A 25,909-nucleotide genomic window follows, 5' to 3' on the forward strand; every position below is an offset into this window, starting at 1 on the left:
CTATCTCAAATGTTGCAGCTCAAACAATACCAACTTTTTTACTTTTAAATTCTCTCATTTTAAATATATCGTTTATTCTCACTTATGCTGCGAATATTTAAATCAAACGAAACAAAAATTTGCGAATTAAAATATATATGATGTGGCAGTACAGCCGTAATTAAAACTTTTGATACTTATAGTAACAATTTTAAAGTTTTTTGCCAAGTTAAACATTATATAAACTATTAAATTAGTTGTTGATAAAAACAAGTTAATTTAATATAAAACTAATGTTTGATTTATAAAAAAGTTAATATTTTAAACTATCAAGTTAAAATTGTTATTGTAAATGTACTAATCAGTATTACTTGATTAAAAAAAAATTAAAACTTTGTAAGCATATGTTTTAAATTAAATAAAATCTTTTGAATAAACGGTACTACAGAATTAAATTAAACCAAATAAAAGCTCTAACTATGTTCATCAATCTACAAATTATACAATAAAACTTAAGAAGTATTGAAACAACTGTTATACTTATTAAGCTAATGAACTCATGAACTTTAATTGGAAACACATTACATCATACTTTAAATATAGAAATCTTAATAATATGGAAAGTGTAAAACCACAATTTTGTGGAAAAATGATGAATTTGATCTGCTTTGAGTGATGCATGACTTAAGTAGGAAATAAAACTTAAAGTTTATGACTTTCTATGCTGACATACCTGATTGATTATAATAAAAAGTAAAGATTTTTCAATATGTATATTTCATCATATTATTTTCGCATTTAAATGTTTTAGTCGGATGTAATCTTATTGTGGTATAATCTTACATGGAAACTAAATATGTAAAAGTAATTTGCTTAAACAATATAAACATCATTGTTTAATGCTATATATGTTATTAGTTAGTAAGTTTTAACATTTTTTAATGTTCAGTATGTTATACTGTAATTAGAACAACTTTATCTCATGTAATAAATACAAACATGATTATATTAGTTGTCACTATATAACCATACAAATATGCTTAAAGTGTTGTAAATTAAATATGTTGTAGATAATTAGTTTGTATTTACAATTTTTAATAAACGTTTGAAAAAAGTAGAATTTAACTTTAAGTTAATCAATAGTTTAATACATTTACTAATGTTTACTTTCAGAAAATCAGAAAAAGCTTATAATATATCATTGCCAGCCTAAAGTAATGACAAAGTTTTTAATTTATAAACTTTTAAAACTAAAAAATGAGGTTTTATAATTTATAATTTAGTTTAACACTTTTAATTACTTAACCAGCTACAATCTTATAATGAAAACTATTACTTTAATGATACTCTTTTAATCTCAAGAAAAAAACTGAAAAACCTTCATAGTTTAACCAGATTTCATAAAATTTAGTTTCAAGCTAGCTAAACAGTGACTAAAATGTTTACAAATGTTTCTAATGTGTACTGAATCATAAGAAAATACATTATATTATTATAAAAGATTGCATTTTTTTAACAAAAAAATAATAAAAAGCATATAAAAAACCAAAACAATAGTCAACATTCAAGGGTTTTTTGTATAAAAAATTTTGGAATAAAAATGTTCGTTTTAGTTTTGCCTATGATACATAACAAACTGTGTGTGTAATTTACTATCAATAAAAATTTGGTTCAAAATTTGCACCCCATAAGTTCGATTAGTACATGTAACATACTAAACATAAATTTCTTTGATGTATTCAACCTATATACTAAACACGCTTAATAGCAATGATGGTAAAATTGTTTTCTTCAAAATTTTTAGAACTAATAAACTGTGCATACTAAACATGAATTACAACCTCAAGCAGCATTTAATTTTTACATCAAAGTCTATCATTGAACATCAAATGAAGTAATCTGTTTTGTGTTTTAATAATTTTATCATATATTTAAGTGTAATGACCTTTTAACCAATAACTAGAAAAATATAATCGATAATGTTTAAAAACTTATGACAGTTGTTTTTGATTAATCTTATCGTTTAATTTACATTTCTGAAACCAAAACTATTAAATATATCAAAGCTAATAAAAACAAGTTTACAGCAAAAAAGGTTTAATTTTAACTAAGATTAACATTAATTATATTATTTAAGTGTTAAGTAGCAAAACTTAGTTACTTCAACTTAAATTTTCTTTATTTTTATTAAAGCACATAAAGTTTTTTTTCATCAAGAATTGATCCGTCAAAACAATTTATATTATAAATTCATTAGCATCATTAAATTAATATGTGCTAATTTCATAACATGTATTTATATTCATACGAAAAATGTATGATTTAATGAGTACCTTAAAGGTTTTGAGAAGCAAAAAAATAAGCATTTATACTTTTTGTGTTTAATTATTACGATGCCAGAAAAGTTTGTAAACTAAAAGTTGCTTTTTCTGTAAAAGTAATAATTTATAAGCTAAAATTGATAAACTTCTAAAATAGTTTACATTTACTAAATTACTATATAATAAGTATTTTACATATGCTAAATTACTCATTAGCACGATATGTTATGTGGTAGATAAGTTAGCTTAATAGTCGCGTGGAAACATTTTTCGTATTTAGTTGCCACGGCTATCGAGACTTTTAAAGCTTTAAAGATCAAAAAAAAAATATTTTTACCATTAAATTGAAAATCAGTATTTTTTTTTCTATATGTTTACAAAAATTTATGTTAAAAACAAGCTAAAAATTTCTAGATTAAAATGTACTTTTTAAGTAAAATTAATATTATGATTATCAAAAATTGAACTTCTGTCAATCTTTTACATTTGCTAAGTTAAATTAAATATTATAAATAAGTAAAATTGCTCTATACCAATATAAATGCAGGTTGGTAGTTAATTTAGCTTAATAGTCGCGTGGCAATGCTTTTCGTATTACGGTGCTACGACTTTTAATATTTTGAAGCTTGTGGAAGAAAACAAAAAAATTTAAACTATCGAATGGCAAATAAACTCAGTATTTAAAAAAGTTTTATCTATTATTGTCAAGATAACCAAGACTTAAGATTTTATTTATAAAGTTAGCATCAATAAAACAATATTTCTTTTTTTAATATGTTGTAAGTCGTTATCTAATTATATATATGCACATTGTACGTATATGAATATGTAGATAAATAACGTGTTTTTAACTATGCGAGAAATATTTATAATTTATTTTGAACAACTTTAGTACGGATATATTGGATTATATTTTAAACCTAATATTTTATGTTTTATAAATAAATTTAATACTATTTCTTTTAATTAATCACTAAAACCGAGCTTTTACCAAAAATTTACAATTGTTAAAGCAATATAGAGTTTAGAAAAAGCTTAGAAATTTTTGAGAACTTTTCTTGGCTAAAGAACAAAAAAAAAAGATTTATTTATTGGTAAACAAATTAAATTTTCAAATCTTTTCTTTTAGTTGGTTTTGAGCCATTTTAATTGCTAAATTATAAACAGAATTAAATAAAATAAAAACATGCATTTTTTTTATTTTTAAGTTTTTTAGTTTGTAATCAATGCTCATCGAAAAAAAAAACACGACTAAATACGCAAATATCTGGAAATGGAAATATAGCCTTATTAACAATATATTAGCTCAACTTTCGTCGTTAATTTTAGTTTGAAAAGCCTATTCTTATAACTTAGTATAACTACGTCACAAGTTTTTTTAATAAAAAAATACTCAAGTTGCAAATGGTATTTAGATACAATAAAAATACCTTTTGACAATAAAATAAACAAAATAAAAGGCATTATAAATTATTATAAGTTTATTTGATAAGAAACAGTACAACGAAAAAACTAATCAAAATAACACAACAAAATATAAGAAAACATGTTCCTGTAAAACTCACAAGTTTGTAATTATTGTATTGTAATTAAAAAAATACTGTAAAATAACTATGTTTAGTTTGAGGTTTCATTGTTAAATTAGTATAAAAATGTTGCAAATAAAAAGATGATGATTAGAATATTTATTCAAATGCCACAAAGAAATAACCAAATGAAACATATTGTTATATCAATTATTTTTGAGTTAAAAGTTTTGCACTTGATAAAAATTAGAATATTTTTCTTTCTAGGCTTAATACTGTATTTAATTTGAGGTTTAAAAGATAAACTTCTGTATAAAGGTATCAAAATAAAGCACTGTAAGCAATAAATACGAAAGCAAAGAAAATATGTCCTTTAAAAATATTGGACTAAACAATAAAAGTTTGGAATGTGTAAAAGTTATGATCAGTTCAAAAATATAAAAGTTTTAGTTGAGATTAAATCAAAAATGAAACCTTTATAACCTCAATTAGTTTATATTTATTTATATAAAAGTGTTGTAAATTTAAATTATCAATATTTATGAATTAAAGGTATATCTGTAAAAAAATCAATTAGCTTTACATAACTAGTCATATTGATATAAAAAGGTGATAAGTTTATAAAATTGTCTTCATATTTAAAGTCTTAAAATTAAACAAAATAATTTACCTATACATATATTTAGTTCTTTTGTTCTTGTATTTTATAGCTTCCTAAAACGAAAGTGTTTAAAAGTGATGAAAAAACGTCGTAAAGTTTATAAATGGGCAGTGATTAAGCTCTTATTTTAGATTTAAAAACTGGTGAAATTGTAATCGACTTTTTATGGTACTTTCACTCGTTTTATATTTATATATATATATAAACTCAGGAATTTACAGTAAACGTATAACGTTGCTATAACTTTAATTTGGCTTGCTTTAAACAACTTCTCTACTTCTTCTATAAACCACTTTTCAATAACTTTTTATTTTATACATCGCTTTATGGTTAGTTCTATCGGTAGCTGATTGATTTAGTTTGAGCTTTTTGACAAGTTTCGCAGCAATTTTTACCGAAATAACTGTGTGAACACTGGTTGTTTTTTGGTACAAGGTAACACCATTTGAAGTTGTCCACACATTTATCTGAAATAAAATGAACAATTTTATAAAACAGTAAATTAACTTCTAAAACTCACAAGCTAGATGTTTTTTTTTTACTAAAGATTTAGTTAAAAATATTTAAGCGTATTATACATATATGACCAGCGTCAACTAAATAACAAAGTTTAATTTTTTTATTAGAATTATAAATTTAACGACATATAAAAAAAAAGAAAGCTTCAACTGTTGCGTCATAACCACGATATAACCTCCTTCGAGTTTTGATTAAACAATTTTATAGCGCTAAGTGCTAGTTGTAACAAGCTTAATACTCGCTTCGAAATAAAAAAATAAAATCCCACTTTTGTTATCGACAGGACATTTGTTGGTGTTGCAAGTTTTTCGAATATCCGGTTTTTGTCCGGGTCGGCATTTAACCGAGGGTCGACCGAACAACAGACATCTGACAATTCGCATTTGGTATCCACCACCACAAGTTACTGAACACTGAAAGAAAAATATTTCAGCTAACAGAAATAATTTCTAACAGTTGAACAAACGTTTGAATGATTATGAATACTTTTTCAGATAATGTTTTTAATTTAGTAGTTTATATTTGTTTTAGATTCAAAGTCATTGTAAAAGCTAGTAAATTTTAAGTTTCTCAAAAAGTAGTAAACTACATTATAAGTAAATTCTGAAAAGATAAGAAACTTTTTATTAGTAGTTATTCTGCTGAGTATAAACATATGATACTTTATTATTCTAACCTGTTGCCAATTACCAGTGATCCAGCTTGCTTCAGTGAGACCTGTTTGTAGAGCTGATTCTCTCTCATTCACCTTAATCCGTCTCAATCTTTCACTAGTCGTCCTAACAGTGGTGGTTGTCGTGGATGTTGGGATGGTTGTCATGGCAACGGTCGTCGGGCAACTTCGCACCAAACAAATGGCTGTCCTGTCGGCTTTCCAGTCGTTGGGCTTCTTGATTCGCTTGCATCGTTTGGAGCGGACGTGATAGATCTTGCCGCTTCTCGACTTGTAAGTGCATTTCAGTTGCCTTCTTTTAATGCCCTCATCGCAAAATTTCGAACACTGGAAAAAATTTAAATATTGTAAAACTTAGCTTATTGTGTAACTGAACGATTTTAAATACGAGAGGAAAAAAACTGTCACTCAACAACATTTTGCGCCCTTCTTAACAATCGTTGCAGTAAAATTTAACTGCAAGCCAAAAATATAAGTAGTCATTGTTTGAGTTTTGCGGTTAACATATGTATACACGAAACAAAAGGATTTGTTTTAAGAGCTTGGGGTTACGTAATGTTTGTATAAGTAAACAGTCTTTTTACAAGCTAGTAAAATTTTTGATCTCTTTTACTTTGATAGAAACTTTTATTGAAATGTAAACTAGTTTTTGTAACAACCGAAAGTTAATTTAGGATTAAGTTTTCTATGTATAAAATATAACTTGAACATTAAAAATTTTAATCTAAAAAAGGCAGCATATTAAATTTTTTTACTAACTTGTCCCCATGATGTCCACTGCCAAGTAAATTTTTTGATTCTGCACTTTCTAATAAGACAACTCTGTCTGCTGATTGGTTTGGTGTTTATACATTTGATGCTTCTCAGTGTCTGAAGTTCTGATTGACAGAAAACAGTTCGATGTTGGTATCCTTGCCCGCAGCGTCGAGAACACTGTAGATTTTTTTGTTAAACTCTATCTATACTTTTTTAGAAATAAGAGTTTTATAACAGTTTGTTATGAAAGTAACTGTTAAAATAACAAAAATATCAGTTAGTTAGGTATTTATTTTTTTTTAAACGACTAAACAACTAATTTTTCTTCTTTTGTTTGTTTTAAATTGAAAATGTAATATAAAAAAAGGTTTTACCAATACTGATTGATAAAGATTAATTTTTAAAGTTTTAGTTAGTTACTGGATAAAAAATGTCAATTATTCAAATTTATTTTTATTAGACTTAACAATCGAATATTGTAAATAGAGTGAAGTTATTATTCTCTTATTAGTTAGTTATTTAATGAATTGTTATAAAAAAACCATTTTCAGAAATTAAATTATAAAGGACACTAAAACAGAATTAATCCTATCATTTTTACCCGAGACCACAGATTGATATGTTTTTAAAAGTTTCAAAAAAGTAAATAATAACATCCAAGAAGATGAAAACCACTTCCTCTTAAAAACAATGAATTTTGACTGACATCTTAAAACTTGTTCACTTGTAAACTTTAAAAACAAATACACTGTAAAAGTACAATGGCGAAAAATAACTTGTTTTTTTTACGTATGGTTTAACAAAATTAACAGGTGATTTTTCAAAACGCGACTAGTTATAAAATTAATTATATAACATATACCTTATTTAACTTGACGGGGTTTTTAAATATTATATCTACTAAATAAGATGTTTTTTAAATGTTTGTTTAATAAAAACTTATTATTTTAACGTAATTCAAAATTCAAAATTTTTAACTACGGGCTACCTTTTTGGGTTGAAGTTAGTTAAATTCAGGTAAGGCTTGTTACATTAATATAAGTTTGAGTACATCAACACATTTAATTTATACGAAAATTAATTGATTCTCAATAAATTTATAAAATTTACAAACTTTGGACCATGGGCCGGTGTGCCATTGGGGAGGACAAATTACGTCAGAGTTGCATTGTTGCGTTGTTGCTGGTTTTGATGACGTCACGCATTCGTAATTAGGAAACAAAAGATCCCCGGTTGCAGTCAATGACATGCACTTGATCTGCCTCGATTTTATGCCGCCCCCGCAGCTTCTGCTGCATTCATCCCAGTCATCCGACACCCATCTGGATAAGTTTAAATAAATGTGTTATGTTTATTTAATGGACAAGTTATTATTTATTTTTAACAAAAAAATTAAAATTTTATACATCTTTTACTTTTTTATTTATATATTTAAAACAACTAAATTTAAAACTGTATTTTAAAACTATTTTTGCAACTATATAAAATAAAACCTTTAGGAAACTAAACAACAAAAGTTCTACTCATAAAAACATATTTAAACTTAAAAACAATTTTCAAACCTTGCCGGACATTTTTTAATATTACAACGCCTTGTAATAACAATTGGTTTGTCTGATGATTTGCAGTAATAGTCAGATACTGTTTGTTCTTTTTGTGTAACTCCTTTTAATATTTGTCTCCTCAAACAACTTACTTGAAGAGTTTGTGATCCTGAAATTTACATTATTATTGTACATCAATTGTTATAAAAAGTTTGTGATAGATTTAACCATAAAATCAGCAGTTTTTTATTCAATTTTCATCAAATTAAAACTAACAGAATAAATACTAGTTTGAAAATATATACTTTTGAAACTAGTATTGTTATTGTTCCACAATTTTGAAAAAACTTTAAGTTTAGAAGTCAAATAGTCAACAAGAAACTTAAAAAGTGAAGTATTTCTACCGAAAGATAGAATCGATAAAAAGCAAATGGAATAGCAATATATACTTTGTAACGTTAAAGTTGAGTAAACGATAAGCGCTTAACTTTGTGACGTAATAATCTGTTCTAGAAAAACAACCGGTGCACTACATAGAATATAATGCTTGTATCAATAACCAATATGTTGCACTTGTTTGTTACATTCTTTTAATGTATTTCAACAAAAATAGCTACTTTTATACCTCTTAAACTATTTAATACCTACTAAAGGTCTCTTAAAATGTAATGTGAAACTAATGTCTAGTTTTTATCTAATATACTCAAAACATTATCAGGAAATTAAATCAAACTGTATGGTCTGAAAACCTTTAAGTTAAAAAAGTTGTGTTTTTTACTCTCGCTTAATTGATTTATCAACAAATAACTTTATTAAACAAAGCAATTTAGCTCTCATCTTAAATACACAGAGGCCAAAAATTAATATAAAATCATACTATAATCATTATTTATAAAATAATCAACGGCTTGTAAAAATGTCCTTTTGGTTTTATACTTACTATTTTAGATTTAAAGGCATTATTATGAACTATTTCAAACCTCCAGCACAAGATTTAGTGCATTCTGAATACTTTTTACTCCAAACATATTTTTCTATTGGAGCGACCAGCTCATGTTCATAAACAACCAATATTCTTGGTTCAGGGTAATTTCGTTTTTGTGTTGTGTAAGTCCAAGTTATACCCGGATTATCAGTTACTACTAAAACCTTAAAACAGTTTGATAAATTAAAAAACATAATTATTTTGAACTTAAACTTTAGCTATACTTTATAGTTCTTGACAGTACAAATTTAGCAGAACTCTGTAAAAAACCAAGCAAAAATTTAAACCTCGATTATCAAGTCTTGATCTATCGGGCCTTCGGTTGAAAGAGATTCGGTTTTATACGGTGTTCGGTTGTATAACCATTCACTTCCGGCAAATTTCCGATCTCCTTGCATATTAACTGCCCAGTTTCCATTGAGGAAATATCTGGAAAAGTAAAAAAATCAAAATGGTTTATCAAATAAACGAAAGTTAAAAATTCTTTTAAGCGTTTTTATTTTTTATTACCTTGGTATTTACAATATGTAATAAAATGTTCTGTACACTTAAAATTTTATTTTTAGTTATTTTAAACTATATACCCAAACTTTGTTGCAGCTAAAATTAAAGCTTCATGAAAAAATAAATTTAGCTGTAAAACATTAACGTAGAAGTTCAATAAAAACTCACTTTGTATTTCTTGTGTTTGCATTTTTCACTGCAATATAGCTGTGAGTGCAGCATTTATTTTCTTTTATTTCAATTTTCCTTGCCCCAGCTGGTATGTGAACCACTCTGTAGTACCCTGCATTCATTGTTAAGTGTGAGAAAATAATTAGGAAACAAATGTACTACAAATTCCAAATATTTTTGAAAGCCGGCTGATGTTACATAACCTTTTGTAATTAAACTTAGGTCTAATTTTATTTTGATATATAACTTGTTTGCCGACATTAAACTATTGTTATTGTGCTCTTAAATAGGAAAACGCGATATAAAAGAGCAGATCTGTTGTTTAATTTTTATATGGTAATTAAATAGTTTGTGTAATGCAAATATTAAAATATACTTAAGTGTTTGAAATTCATAACTATATTTTTGGTTTAGGGATATATTTTTATGGTAAACTTAAAATTTGATCGTAACAATTTCAAAAGAAATTTTGTCAAAAAACTACATTAAATATTCTCAAAAAAATATTCAAACAAACCGCTATTAACGACTTTCCTATCGTAGACACCACTTATTATTTGACATGTAGAATTGTCACCATTACAAACACCACATGCGTCTATTGTCGCATTTGAATTTATTTTATTGTCACATCCTACTCTCTGTTACAAAAAAAAAGCATACTATCAATCAATAAGAATAAAATAGAAAATGAAACAAAAAACATAAAGCATATATGTTTTGTATTTTAACTTCACGAGTGAGTTCATACTAAACAAATCTACCCTAATCCAGTTAAAAGTACAAACAGTGGTGATAACCACACAAATAATTTTCAATTAGTATACAATTTCGGAACTAATCTTTTTTATTTTGAAACAAACTTGGTGTAAAACTTTAATACTTAAACGTACCAAAATTTTGTAGTTACTATTATTAGATATGTAACCTTTTTAATGATTTGACTATTTTAAGAATAACATTCAGTTAGTTATTTAAAGATATAAAAAACTAACAAAATATACTTTAACAAACTACTTTTAAATTTCAAAAACATTAACAGAAAGGTAAAAAATAGGGTTAAAAATATATTTACTTTCATTTTATCTTAATACTTTAAACTACTTAAATAAATTGAAATAGATAACTTCTAGAAAACCAATTAAACTGACCGTGCATTTACCCTGAATACATAAAATATTTTTATCTTCAGTACAAGGTGTTCCATCTATAACTTGATCTGCCAACATATCGAAAAATCTGAATTCTTCAGCTTTACATAACAACTCACATTGTCCTCGACCTAAAGATAAAATTTGAATAAAATCTGTTTAGTTTCAGGTATTTGAAAAGCTATTGAGCTATTTAGTTAGGCTTAAGTATAAGAATTTCTACAGCTGACTTAATTTAAAAGTAATAATCTGTATTTCACAAAATTTGGAAGTTAAGACTGTCATAAACATGTTTTAATTGTTTTGTATTATATAAATACTATTAACTTATTTCAATTGACCAAAAGTAGTGAATTTAGTGAAAGGTACCCATTTGTAATAAGATCTTCTGTAAGGTTTTGGATCAAAATTTGAACACTGTTGCTCTCTGAATGTCTTTGTTGAAGGCTTACAATTCTAAATTTTAAAAGATTATTAAACTAACAATTAAAATAACTCATGGCAATATCCTACAAACTAAAAAGAAATAATATTACAAAGTTGTAGATAAAAACTCAGCAGTTGATAAAAACCTCTGGGCTGCAAATTTCGTACTGTTTGTCTTCGCCATTACAGGGAATTCCCCCAAATCGAGGCTTGGGGCTGTCACACCGCCGAACTCTCCATCGGACACCGCGGCCACAAGTCCTCGAGCAAGTTGACCAATTATCAAATTTGCTCCACCCTCCGTTTATTCTATTTGGGACTTCCCCTAATGTGACACACTCGCCTCGTCTGCACCACTGTTACCAAAAGCTTTTATTGATAAACAGAATTTTATTTTTATAAGTTACTGAATAAATTATTATAACTTTTACTTTACTAGTTATTTTACTTGAATTAAAACAATAATTAAATAATAAGAAAAAATCAATTTATGTTAAAATTTGAATGGTTTCTGTAAATAGAATGTTTTATCTTTATTCAAAGATAGCATGCAGTTAAGTTTTGTTATATATATATATATATATATATGTATATATATGTCTATATATAGTTAAACTACTAACAAGATTGTGTCCACATTTAGTACCTTCTGCAGCTGGCATATATTTTTTTTCACAAATTTCTCCCCTTCCACACCATAAAGTCTTACATATTCCTTCCTAATTAGAAATATTAATATATAAGTTTAAATAGGTTAAATTTATATACATATGGTAAAATGTATAGTATGGTTTGCAGAAAATAAGAACATTAGAAATAATGTTATTTTAAAGTATATCTGTTTGTTTAAGTTTGTAAAACAATTATACTAAGAATAGTTTAGATTATATGTTTTATAAACATCAAATAAAATCGTATGATAACTTTGTAATGCTGCTTAACTAACTCTTAGCAAAAATAAATTAAATAAACCGGATCGAACCAAAAGTAAACTAAAGTATCAAATATGAACTTAGTTTAAAAAGCTGTGCAAATATTTTACATCTACAAAGACTTGCCGGCTTTATTGTTTATTTGTCATTAGTTGGCAAGTTATAAGCAGTTAACTTTTCTCTCTTTTATCAATTAGAAACATGCATTGCTTGTAATTAAGTTTGTTTTATTATGAAACCGCTGATAAAATAGCTTAATAGTTGTTTTAATCAGTTTTTATAGGTCAGTAAATATTAAGCTCTGGTTTAATCAAGGTTGTATTTTTTATTTTAAACATGTTCAGCTGCAGTACAACAGTTTAACTATTTTTTCAGTAAAAGCAATTAGCGACTGAAAATTAATCAGCTGCAATTAGTTTACTATTTTTACGATCTACAACGGCTTTAATTACTGTTTTAAAATATTTTCAAAACCAGCTAATTACCTATGGTAGCATAAAAACAACAAAATTTGATATTTAAAAGAGTTGCAAAACAAGTCAATTTGTGTTTTATTAGGCTAGCGTGTGCAAAAACTTTAAAAATGTTTAACTTTAATTTTTTTATATTGAATTAAGTTTTTTTTTATTAGCTACCTTCGTAGCACATTAAAATAATGAACTTTTTGAGTATTTAAAAAGACTTTTTTAATAGTATAAAGTGTTTATACTTTTTGCTAGTTTTTATCTGTAAACCAATCATTCGTATATAGCTTCTCAAAGAAGCATGTAAAAATACTGACAAGTTAAACTAAGTTTATGTTCGTTTGTCTAGTTTGTAACACCTTTTAAAAGCTTAGTACTTTAAAGGCGAGTATTAAGTTTTTAATTATTTCAATTGACTTTTTACGTTAAAAATAGCGGAAGCATAGATAAGGATCATAAAGAAATCAAGTTATGCTCAAAATTGACTACTAAGCTTAAACTTTTTTTATCATAGTTTAAGTTGACTTGTTTTAAAAATATTTTTACTTAAACTAACAAGTCCATGTTTGTATTTGTGTTTGCAAAGTTGTGTTTTGTTACCAAAAGACTTCTACATTGTTCTTCAGCCGAATAAGTTTGTCCCGGTTGCTGTGACGGATAATCGAAATCAGAAGTTATTTCAGATGGACTGTCATTCATACAATAACTGTCTGAACTCCTGAAAAAAGTGTATAACTATTAAACTAATTTAGAAGAAATTTTTACCTTTTAGCAAGTAATGTTATCTAATATTTGATAGCATTTTTCCAACTTTTGTCTTATGAACAATTTGAATTATTTACTTGAGGAAATCTTTTCAATGATAAATTTTTAAAATTTTATTACAATACAATGTTTCACTCGTTTAAAAACAACGAGATCTTCAGTTGTTTAAAATCTGTAAAAATTTATGTGATAACAAGTAGGAAGACATTAGGCTAAACTTGAAATAAAAGAAGTTAAAAAGAAAAAATGTATAACAAAAAACTGAGTAAAATCTAATTAAAACCTATAGTTTAAAGTTATTAGCGTATGATGATTTTAATGTTGCTAGGCTAAATTTAGGAAAATGCACGTTACTTAATAATTATACAATCTTAAAACTTAAACAAACAAAAAAAAAAAAAAAAAAAATACAATAAAAAATAGTTCTACTAACATTTAGTGGCCTTGTGAAATCTTTAGATAACTAACAAAGAAAAACATCTCTTTAACTAAACCTTTAAGTTAAGTTTACTCGTTTAAAAAAAGTTTGGCTATTGTATTATGACGTATTTATATAGTGGTTTAAGTACTTGTATAAATTAAAATAGATATTTTTTTATCAAAACGCTCTTAAGTTTTGAAATAAAGCTTCTTAAAGTGTATACAAGAACATATTAACTCGTTCCTTTTATTTAATGATGTTTCCCCGTCAGCGTTCGCTATTTCCATTTTTTCATAGGAGCAGGTCCTGCAGATTCTCTGCGGTTTCCTTATGTGTCCGATGTGGTGTAAAATTTCCCATTTGATGTTGTAGTTAGTGTTGTTGCGTTTTAGTTTCCAAATATATTTGGATAGTTCGGTTCCGTTCTCCTTGTAAATTTTTATATCTCTTATGTGGCTATACCACCTTTTCTTGAAAGTTCCTCCTGTGCTTCCTACGTATTGCTTTAATTCTTTTTTCGTCGTGACCGTAGCTTTATAGATAACATTAATAGTTAGGCATTTGTTTTTTAGCGGGCATAAGTTTTTGTTTCTGCAATTACATAGTGACTCTTCTTTGTCGGTATTTTCAGTTTTTTCTGCATTATTTAAAGTTTTTTTGTTGTGTCCTTGGATTAGCATTTTTATGTTACTCATGCAACTATACGCTAACTTACAGTTGCTTTTATTTATTAACTTGTTTAGACTGTTGTTCTGATTAAAATGCTTGTTGATTAATTCAAAAAATATTTTTCCTATGTTTGTTTTTACTGATTCGCAAAATGGTGGGTTGAAATAAATTATTTTTCTTGTTCTGTTTCTATTCTTTTTCTGTTTGCTAAAATCTTCCTTATAAGTCAGTTTATGTTTAAAATTTGATTTGTCTAAAGCGTTTTGGTATGCGTATGCATTTTGATCAAAAATATTTTTGTTTTTAGATAATTTAATCAGTCTATTTTCTATCATTGCCGGTAAGTTCTTTTTAATAATTTTAGGATGGTTAGAGTTTCTATTAATGTATCTAATTTCTGTGTTTTCTTTTTTGTACGGTTTAAATAAGTTATTTGAAAGGTCTAATGTTATATCTAAAAAGTTGCATATAGTTGCACCGGTGTCTATCGTTATTTTAAAACCAATATCTCTGAATATTTTTATTGTTTTTTTCTTTTTATTTTCTAAATCTTGGTTGTTTTTTGGTTGGATAATTGCAAGGCCGTCGTCTCTATACAAACCGATCTCTTTAGTATCATAAAGAGGTTCAAGCTTGCTCAATGCATATAGTCCGATTAAATCGCATAACTCGGCGCCGAAGAAGGAGCCCATGGGAACGTCGAATAGGTTGTTGTTATCTTTTTTGATCCAGGTTTTTTTGTTAAAAGTCAAAATTGTTTTGCAGGTGTGCTTAATTAATTTTATGTCCCTGTCTTCTATTATGGTGTATTTTTTTGCAAAGTTTATAGCGTTAGTTAAATGATTTTCAGTGATACTGGGATAGAAATTCACAATATCGAAGTTTATAAAGCATTTTCTAATTTCTTTTCCTAATGTCTTCCTACTTGTTATCACATAAATTTTTACAGATTTTAAACAACTGAAGATCTCGTTGTTTTTAAACGAGTGAAACATTGTATTGTAATAAAATTTTAAAAATTTATCATTGAATCATTCTCCTTTTTAAGTCGAGAACTTTGATTGCAACCTTTAAAGCAAAAAGTACGCGAGGAAATCTTTTAATGACTCTTTACTGCATTGGGACCAAGTAAATACCCCATTAAGAGAATTTAATGTAGGTGACATGATGTTTCCTTCGCTCAAATTACACGCATTGCTTTCACCATCATATCTTATTCCAAGACTGTAAGAAACTTAAAATATTAACTTGTAATTTTTTAGGTTATTAGAATTACTACTTTTTGTTATTTACAACAATATACAACACATACCTATGTCCAGTTTCATGAGCGACAGTAAAAGCAAGTGCAAGACCAATGTCCTCGTTAATTGTACAACTTTCTTTTCTACGACACATACCTCCTATTTGTGCTAGACCTGATAATGAAAACAATAAATAATAAAACAATTATGACTGAATTATTAGCTAGTAAATGTAGTTTTGTATCAGTCGTATAGGGTATAACTAGGGACGTAGCTAGCTAAAAAAAGTTACGAATCTGCAAAAACTAAAATATCCTAAATAACACGTCTTAGCAGAAACACAGCAATTTAAACTACTTCTAATATTATTAAAATTAATCTAAAAATATGCAGTTATGTTAATATATCAAAAATGAAATGTTGAAGTACGAGTGATAACGGTATACAAGGCAATTTATTTTGCTCCACACCCCATATGACTCTTTATGTCATGCCACTAGTGTAAACCCAGAAAACATTCATTAAAAATAAATATAAAAAAATCACAATTTAACTCAAAAACATTAATATTGTTTTCATTGTTTTCATTCAAACATTTAAACGTATAAAATCAAACATTTAACGTAGTCAATAGTAAAAACAAGTTATGCAAATTTTTGTAACATAAATTTGTATGATTTTTATTTTTGAAGCTACAGCTTCCATTAGATTGAATTTTGCATTATAGCTTTTTGACAAAACAAAGCTTTAACGCGCTAAATGTTATAATTTGGATTTGTTTAATTTTTCATTTTTTTACGACACTAAAAATGCTAAAGAATACATATATGTCAAAATTATCTCTCAGGAGTGCATAACTCAGCATAAATGGATACTAAAAGCTAAGAAAGCAGAGTCTTTTCAAGCTGAAATAAAAGCAAGTTTTTTTCGCACTCAAGTATACGTTTCTGTAGATTTACAGGAAAGTACCAAGTCACGTGCCTGGGAACATTTACTGTTAATTTTTTTATTTAATAATTAAAAAACTTTACACACTGTGATTTAATAATTATTTAGAATATTAATAACCTAATGTTGAACATGTTTTGTTCTTGTTAGTAAAATTGAATGATCAGCTTTTCTACTGCCAATTTTGTCTTGTTGTTTATGTTGCCATTCACAAAAACTAAGTAATGAAGTATCAACCCTGTGGCTTAATTCCAATTCCTTAAGAAATATTAATATTTTATAAATACTAGCATAAAAATTATTTTAATATAGTGAAGTATTACTATAAATCATAAAAAACTTTGCATGTATTTTAAAAACCTATTACAAATAACTAACTGAATCATCTTCCAGTAACACAATTCCAATAATAATGACGTTAACATCGTTTTCTAATGAAGGATCTGAATATAAACTTGAAACCTAAAATATTTTATGACAGCTTATTGAATAAAAAAAATCAATAAAAGCCAAATGATTTTAAAAAAGTCAAGCTAAAAAAGTGTAAAGAAATACTTTTAAAGTTTATTCTATGAATTTATAACACAGTAATACACTTTTAAATTAAACCATGACGTAACAAAAACTTTTTAAACGTTTATTTTCACTTATATTTTAATTCGAAAAACATTAATTGTCTTGCAAAGAATTTAGTAATTCTTCAATTGAATGTTTACCTGTAAATAATGTTCCAGGTGTTTTATTAGCAATATTGTGTAATTTAAATTCTTTTAACACTATAAACATCGAAACCTACCAACCTAATTACAGGTCCAAATTTTTAACTAGGTTAAACCATTAAAGAATTTTTAACGAATTATATCCGCTTTATGATGGGTTATAAAAATTTTAAATACAACTATCGATGTGCTAACTATACTAATGAAAAACTTTATTTACAACAAAGACACTAATTATTATCCAGTTTTAACTAGTTTCTAGTAGCTTTATGAAACGGTAAAATCGTAATATGTTTACCAAGGATACCCGTAAAATTGTTTGACTTTTTAGTTTTTGTAATGTCTGTTTTTAGTTTAATGCAATTAAAATTAGTAGCATTTCTTATCTCTTTATATGCACTTTATATTTCTGGTGATACAGTTCAGTGGATAAGCGCATTAGTTACCTTAATTTTACGTATTATTATTGCTAGTATTTCTAATAAATATTAAAGCCAAACTTGTGATTCCTTTTAAGACCATATTTTAATCTAATTTATTATAATATTGAACAAAATAGTAAAGTATTTTGATATACAGCTAAGTACATAGTTTGTGGTTAGATAATAACTAAAAGGGTCAAAAACTTGCTACTATAAAAAGCAATTAAATTATAATCTGCAAAAAGATTCTAGTAAACTTTAAAAAAAAAAAAACATTTGGCTTTAAATAAAAGCCAAATGATTTAAAACAAGATAAGTTAAAAAAATTTTGAAAAATACTTTAATGTATTTAATATTTATTTTTAATACAGTAATACACTTTTTTTTAAACCATAACGCAAAAAAAAAAACATTTTAAAATATTTGTTTTCATTAATTTTATAGTTTAAAGAACATTAATTGTCTAGCAAGGAGCAACTTATTCTTTAATCAAATGTTTACCGGTAATTAGTGTTCCAGGTGTTTAGCAACATTATTACTGTATAATTTAAACACTTTTAGTATTATAAACATCAAAAACTTACAAACTTAATTAAAAGTGAAAACTTTCAATTACGTTAAAACATTAAATAACTTTGACGAATTCTATCCGTTTTATAATGGGTTTTTAAGATTATAAAAACATCTATTGGTGTGTAACTTATACTAATGAAAAATTTTAATAACTACAAAAACACTAGTTATTACCTAATTTTAATTAGCTTCTATTATCTTTATGAAACGGTAAAATCGTTATATGTTTACTAAGAATGCCGTTAATACTAGTTGCCTTTTTGTTTTTAAAACGTCTGTTTTCAGTTTAATGCAATTAAAATAAGTAGTAATTATTATCTCTTCAAGTTTATAGTTCTACAATTCAGTGGATAAGCGCATTAATTTACTTAACTCTACGTATTAATATTGCTAATATTTTTTATAAGATTTAAAACTAAATTTGTAATTCAGCTAAAGAGCTTGATTTAATCTCATTTATTATTATTATGAATAAAATAGTAAAGTATTCTAGTATACAGCTAAGTACATCGTTAGCGGTAAGATAATAACTAAATAAGGTAAAAATTTGCTACTGAAAAAGCAATTAGGGTCTAATTTTTGAAAATCTACCAGGAAACTTTAAAGAGAAACATGACTTAATCTTTAAAAATTTAACACCTACTAACTTTTAAAGTTTTAACTATTTCATAAATATTATTTTTAAAGTTTATAAGATAAAATGTAATAATGTTAAAAAGTAAGCTAACAACTTATAAGTGATTGCATAGAAAGACTTGGTACTATTCTAACCATGTTCATAATAGTTAGTATGTAAATGGTAGTACTCCTTTCATCATTTTTATGTTTTTCAATGAACTTTTTGTCAGCAACCACCAAAGTTTCAATTCTCTTTTTAACTCTTCTCTCATCTCTCTCATAATGACTCGACCTTTCTCTCGAAATTGACCTCCGAATTCTTCTTTCTGCTTCAATTCTCTCTTCTTTTTTATGTTGATCTTCTTGTGAAGAAGTACGAATTTCACCATTTGACAGGATAGTCAGTGTCTTGTTTTCTACATTTTCACTGATTTCTACTGGATCTGTTGTAACATGAAACGCGTTATTTCTTGGTACAGTTTGACTTAACTTGTTTATTTTTCATAAACAGTCGAAATAAGCAAAATAACTGTTGGTTTATCTAAAAAGCTAATGTTGTAAGTTAATGGAAATAATTAAGCTTATTTTCTAGTGACAATTAAAATAAACTCTCTTTACTTATGTAGATGTCTTCTGATTAAAATTTTAGTTTTTAAACAAACATACTAGCTTTAAAACAAATAAAATAGAAGTTTTCAAGCAAATTATGAATATATAAGTAGAAAAAAATAACTTTATTTCATAAAAAAATTTAAGTGATGAAACTTTACGAGAAAATGTTTAATTTAAGTTCATATATATTCTATTTTAGCAGTGATTAATTCAATTATTTGTCTTGCACTTTAAAAACACACCATAGTTTTGTTACGTCATAAAACATGTTTCATGTTGATTTAGTAGTTTTTTTGAAGTTAAACATTAAACTATAAATAAAGATAGACATACTTGATAGTTTGGTCAAATTAAAAAAAATAATAACATAAAAAAACAGCTGTAGAAAAAAAGAATATGTAAGAGATTTTTGGAAAATTTCACAAAGTAACAAACTTATAAAAGTTTAATTTATGTGGTCTTAAGTTTTTCTAGTTTAATTTACAAAAAAAGCATTCGAACAACCTTCAATTTATATAATTACTATTGTAAATAATTTATCTATATTAAGTATATCAAATATTATAATATTGGGTTATTTCAACTTCTCAATAGAATTTGATTTGATATCACAAGCAACTTAACTGAATAAAATCGACTTATCATTGTTTAGAATAAAAACGTTATTTTCTCTTCATTTGCTTATATAAACTACTAATGTCAAGTTCACAATTAACAATAGAAAATGCTTGTTGGGTCGTTTAAACGACACTTAAGACCCCTTGGTTTTTTGTTGTTTATGTTGCAAAAACTCCTACTCACATGAAATTGTTTAAATAATTATCCATAATATCAACAAATACACAAAAGACTTTATGCTTTATTAGGCAGAAGTACATAAGTGACATCTTAAACAATGGAATTTGTAAAACTTTCTAGTAATGGAGTACTTGTTTCAAATTGAAAGTTTTAATGTAAAGTACTTTTAGTTTCCAACTTTTAAAGTTGTTAAGTGATAAACATGTCAAATAGGCCAAATAGTGGCTTTAAAGCTTTCTATGTAGCTTAATAATCACGTCATTGATTTTTTTTCCGAAAAGATTTCAAAGCATGTTGTAACTAGAAGGAGAAAGCTTATTATAAACTTGATATTTTATAACTCTAACTAAAATCATGCACGAACTTTGAACCAGCAAATTCAATTTGCAGTGACTTTATTACAAAACGTTTTAATTTAAAACTTATACTTTGAAAGGATATTGTTGGTAATTTAGAGCAAATAATTGAAAGGTTTTTGATTAACCACAAAACTAAAAGCACGCCGACTTTTTTACAATGTTTTTAAATTATGACGTCATAAACTTACGTCTTCTTCCCTTGCCACAGTATTGCAGTGTTTCTTCTTTTTTGACTCCTTGACGTTGATGCACGTGATTGTGACGCTTCTTGTAGATGACGTGAGGATCCGATTCGAACTTATGACGTTCATCCTCGCTTATATGGCTATCGTCTAACGGTTCTATTATGATTTTATCATCGTTTGTTCGCATAAAGCCCGTCTGCATAAAGATGGCTAGTTGTAGTTAAAATTAGAAAAAAAAAGTTAATTTTAATAGTTATAGAAGTTTTATAATTAAGTAATCATATACAAATAACTTTTTTTACTCGAAAACCAGTTCAATAAACAATAAAAAACTTCATCTAGAATAATAAAATAACAAAATGCAAAACAAGATTTAGTTTCTGTTCAAAAAACAAGTTCTTGTGTGAAGTTTATTGTTTATCACAACGCTGTGTCGAGTGATCATTATAGAAACATTCATCTGCTAACGTAATTGCAGCATTGTTACGTCATAATAGTCATATTGAATGGCAATTAGTTCAACATGTTTAAGAGTTGTAAACAAGTTTATTATCAACTAAAATTCTGGCAGCATACTTAATTAGTTAACTACTTATTAAAAATTTTAAATAAAAAAGAGTTAATTTAAGTTTTGCAAAATCTAGACAAACTTGAAAAAAAACAAGGTTTCAAAACAATTTGTCGATAAATGTACTTATCCAAAAATTTTTAGGTTCGGAAAACGCAAAAACTTGAATTGTTCACGTTTTGATCTAAATTTAAAAATGTAAAATTTGTTTCATTCACGTTGAGGCTAAAAGTTTTACGTAGTATCTAATTTTCGTTCTATTAACTTTTGATATTCAATAGTTAAAGAAACATCTTTGTTTTCTTTTCCTTTTATTCTAAGACGTTTAAGCTTTTACGTAAGATAAAGTCTTTTAAAGGTAGTTTCGTCAAAAACTATACTTAAAGTACGTTTTGAATGTTTATGTATACAAAGTATTTTAGTGTACTTTAAATAGAAGACATAATTGTTTTCAAACAACAAAAGTATTTTGTTTTAAAAATCACAGTTTAAATATTTTAGCTTTTAACTAAAGAAAATATGACAAATAATTTTGCAGTGTTTTTTATAATTAAGTAGTGAAATTTAAAGTTGAAAATTTCTGTTAAAATTACAGTCGAAAACCGTCAAAATGACCTAACTTTATACCAGACGCAACTTTTTGATAATAATTTTATCAAAAATAAGCATGATTTTGTTCACAGGTACTATAACAGTTTCTTTAATTACTTTTTTTTTGCAAATATAGAACACAAACGTAACCATTGTAGGCTAACTGTGCGTCAAGATATGCAATAGAATAAAACAGATTATGCGAAAAGAAAATAAAAAGAACCACAACTTTTGAACAAAAATTGAATTAAAAGTTCAAAGTTATGTCAGGATTTTTCACTAAAAAAAATATTCTTAGATTAGTTTAATCATATAACCTAATTAATATCAATGGTCTAATCACGTAATAGTAATTAGTAAACGAGAACATGTGATTATGATGAAGTTGACCACGTGAGTAGCCATTAGGAATTCCAACAAAGATAAAGATAAACTTATTAGTTTCCTATTGAGTTGTACCAAAGAAAAGACAAACAGCAAGTCTGGTTGCTTTTGAACGTCGGCGACATCAAACAAAATTTCAATGAAAATATTTCTACTTGTTCTTTTGTTATAAGTTTATAGCGAAATACTTTTGTTATATTGTTAACTTCGTAGCGTTAGTCTAACTTTTGCTGCTTATAATTTTATAAATTATTTTGTCTTTTGGTTCTTTTAGATAACAGTTGATTGATGTATTTTAAGTTTGTAAGTCTTTTTACTTAAAGTTTGCTTTTATTTAATGAAAATCAAAAACCGCAAGAAAACAATTATATATCTATTTGCAAACAGATAGTCATCTACATAACACAAAAAAAATAAGTTATTGTTTAATAGATATAGAGCTCCCTACTTTTAATATAAACTTTCTAAACTGAAATAGTTTTACATGGAAATAAAACTTCAAAATATATTTCCTTCCAAAAACCAATTTTAAAAATATAATAAATAAATTGTTCTATTTATGATAGTTTCTAGAATTTGTTTTTCACACAACTGACTAATTCAAAGGGAATTCTTTATAATTAGACAACGAATTTAAACTTCTACATTCTTACATCATAACACTTCTTTAAATCAAAGGTAACTTGTTAATTAAAACCTTATGATTGTCAAACAGTTAACAGTTATTTGATAGACTGTGGCAATTACAAAAATTTGAGAAATTTAGCTTGATTACAACTTATTTGTTTACTATTTTGCATCGCAATATTTTCTATTGTTGTACAAAAACTTATTTAAAACACATATTGTAAATCTTTAAGCAAATTTTTTACTTAAACAAATTTAACCTGTTATTAATAATATGCAAAATAAGTTAAATTTGTAGTGATTAAAACAACACTAAAACATCTAAAAAAACTCATTGGTTAATACATACTTTTGATCTAACTACTTTGAGGTGTGCACAAGTTCTAAACAAAATTTATAACAAATTTACTTAGCATTTGTTTAAACATCAAACGCTTTAAAAATTATTACTGAAACATATGTACAAAGCATTCTTGGTTACTAACCAGTCCGTTGCAGGTTGTCATGGCAACTGGTCAGTCACCATGCGACACCAAGCGACCGTGGTAGTGACAGTCCCACCCGTTTCCCTCGATAATCCGACTTCCGTTTTTGTCCATTCTCTTCACGTAGAAATTGGGGGACAGCAGTTGTGAGTTGGGCCTAAGGTCGAACAGGAAAGACTCACCGAGACCACGGACTTGGTACTGGACCACTTTGTAAGTTATTTGGTTTATATCTTCAATTAAGCTTCTATGATGTCTTTTTGGTATGTTATGGTCAATCTGTTGATGATTGAAACTTCTATTTGTTTCAAACGGTGAAAATTTTTAAAACCTAGATGTATTTTCTGTCATTATTCTAGTTAAACAGTCTTTAGCAGTTTAGAATACTAGCTTACAAGCTTTCCAAAACCTATGCGTTTGAAGCAATAAAAATCTATTAACATAAACAACTTATATAAAGGTTAAACTTGTCTTATGTATATTGTTTATATAAAAAACACGTAAATCTATAGAGTTTTGACACACATGTATTTCTGTTTATGCAAGTTTAAAAATATTTTAATTTTTTTTTCCACATTTAAAAAAGTTAGTACGATAAGGTTCATAGGTATACACTTTTGGAACCATAGAACTTAAAAGAAAAATTTTTATAACAAACTACTGTCTTTTATACATACCTTCTCACCTTATAACTGTTTAACATTATTTAAACATTTAGTGTTTAATTGTTTATAGGTTTAATGTTTTGGATAAAAACCACAACAGACAAATTGTGAGCTTTGAATATTAAACATGTAAGTTCTTGGAAATAACACGGCAAATTTTTTCTGTAAGCTAAAATCGTGATAACGAACAGAGTTAATTTAATTAAACTGAAAACTTGTTACAATTATGTCATAGTTAAATCGGCGAAATTAAACCCACGGAAAATATTTAAACCTATTTAAAACCGGAAATTCAAACCATTGCTTAATTTAATCTAATTAGATTTAATCTAGTTTTCTCAAACATTCTTGATGACCTTTTTTTAAACATTTTATTGCACCGGTAAAATGAATGAAATATTTTTTATGCAAAATAGTTGCAGCGCTGTTGATTGCAGCAATCAAAAAATTATTGCAGCAATTTTGCAGCTTCGATGTTTGTAACTAAAACTCTAAAACTTAAACTAGTATGTGAAAATATATTCCTCTTATTTAATTTTTAAAAGTTATTTGTTTTAAATACAAGTATAAAAAGACCTTAATAAAAAATAAACTAAGTTATTATATAAAACACACAATCAATATAACTAAAATTGGATATTGTTATGAAATAATATTGCACTGGATTGTGTAACTAATAAAAGTGATACAAACAACAAGACTAAGTAAACTAATATATATTATTTTTTGTATGTATTTATCTATTACATGATAAACTAAAACTTGATTTTTACATTTACTCTTGGCCAGTTTTCAAAACATGTTTGTAGTATTAAAATTAAACAATACAATTAAGAACACTTTTAGGTGTTGATTTAATTTGAGTTTCTTGTACAAGATTGGATTTTGTTTTATAATAATGTTCAGACTATAAACTCTAAGATTTTTTCTGTTTTTATTTATTTACAAACTTTGACAAACAATAAAGGAATTTGAAAATCGTTTTTAAAACGTAACTTAACAAAAAAAATTAGAGATATAATAAAGTTTTGCTTACAACTTAGTTTAATTAATCTTTGTAAAACAAACCTTGAAAGTATAAATGCAAAAAAAAAACTTTGTCTTATCTTTGGTAAGTTATTACACAAGTAACCGCAAAAAGTGAATATTTCGAGAAAGTTAATAAAATGTTTATTTAAATTAATATGTCTACGTTGCTTTCAACATTATATTGAGTTTACTTTTAGTTATTTTATAAAAACTTTTTATTTTTCCCGCGCAATTGTTAACGTACTCTCTCAAATATTGCAGCTCATACAATAGGACCTTTTTCACTTTTAACTTCTCTCGTATTTAATATCTGTGTATTCTCACTTATACTGCAAATATTTAGTTTTAACGAAATAAAAAATTGTGAATTAAATTTTATATAGTTTAGTAGTACAACCGTTAAAAACTATAATTAAAACTTTTGATACTTCTAATAACAATTTTAATTTTTTTTTTATTAGTTATTAAAAAAAGAAAGTTGATGTAAATCTAAAACTAATGATTGATTTATAAAAAAGTAAGTATTTTAAACTTTTAAGTAAAAAAAAATTAAATGTACCGATAAATATCAAAATAAATTTAAAGCATATGTTTTAAATTGAATAAGAAAAATAA

General features: G+C 26.1%; 1 protein-coding gene across 1 annotated transcript; it reads right to left on the reverse strand.

Moving 5' to 3' along the window:
* Positions 1 to 4,823: 4,823 nt before the first annotated feature.
* LOC145834791 (A disintegrin and metalloproteinase with thrombospondin motifs 18-like) lies at positions 4,824 to 24,303 on the reverse strand. Its single transcript, XM_082942307.1, has 24 exons — positions 24,286 to 24,303; positions 23,639 to 23,879; positions 20,949 to 21,155; positions 19,145 to 19,434; positions 17,038 to 17,121; positions 16,780 to 16,801; positions 15,780 to 15,885; positions 15,554 to 15,691; positions 15,069 to 15,322; positions 14,036 to 14,330; positions 13,213 to 13,330; positions 11,840 to 11,935; positions 11,363 to 11,572; positions 11,132 to 11,246; positions 10,791 to 10,921; positions 10,157 to 10,280; positions 9,637 to 9,751; positions 9,252 to 9,393; positions 8,960 to 9,128; positions 7,998 to 8,148; positions 7,557 to 7,757; positions 5,683 to 5,785; positions 5,275 to 5,419; positions 4,824 to 4,954 (listed from the first exon to the last, which is right to left on the reverse strand). Exons 1-24 carry the CDS (start codon positions 24,301 to 24,303, stop codon positions 4,824 to 4,826), a joined length of 3,606 nt encoding a protein of 1,201 aa, XP_082798433.1.
* Between the last annotated feature and the right edge of the window lie 1,606 nt (positions 24,304 to 25,909).

This window comes from Thalia democratica, chromosome 1 (assembly GCF_965202585.1).
Source record: "Thalia democratica chromosome 1, ktThaDemo2.hap1.1, whole genome shotgun sequence".
Taxonomy (NCBI): Eukaryota; Metazoa; Chordata; class Thaliacea; order Salpida; family Salpidae; genus Thalia; species Thalia democratica.

What these genes read in the sequence shown, in the direction of transcription:
- LOC145834791 (XM_082942307.1), bottom strand. An exon ending in GCAAACACAAGAAATACAAA is followed by an intron (nt 9,394 to 9,636) that starts GTGAGTTTTTAT and finishes TTACTTTTCCAG; the next exon opens with ATATTTCCTCAATGGAAACT. An exon ending in ATGTCCTGTCGATAACAAAA is followed by an intron (nt 4,955 to 5,274) that starts GTGGGATTTTAT and finishes ATTTTATTTCAG; the next exon opens with ATAAATGTGTGGACAACTTC.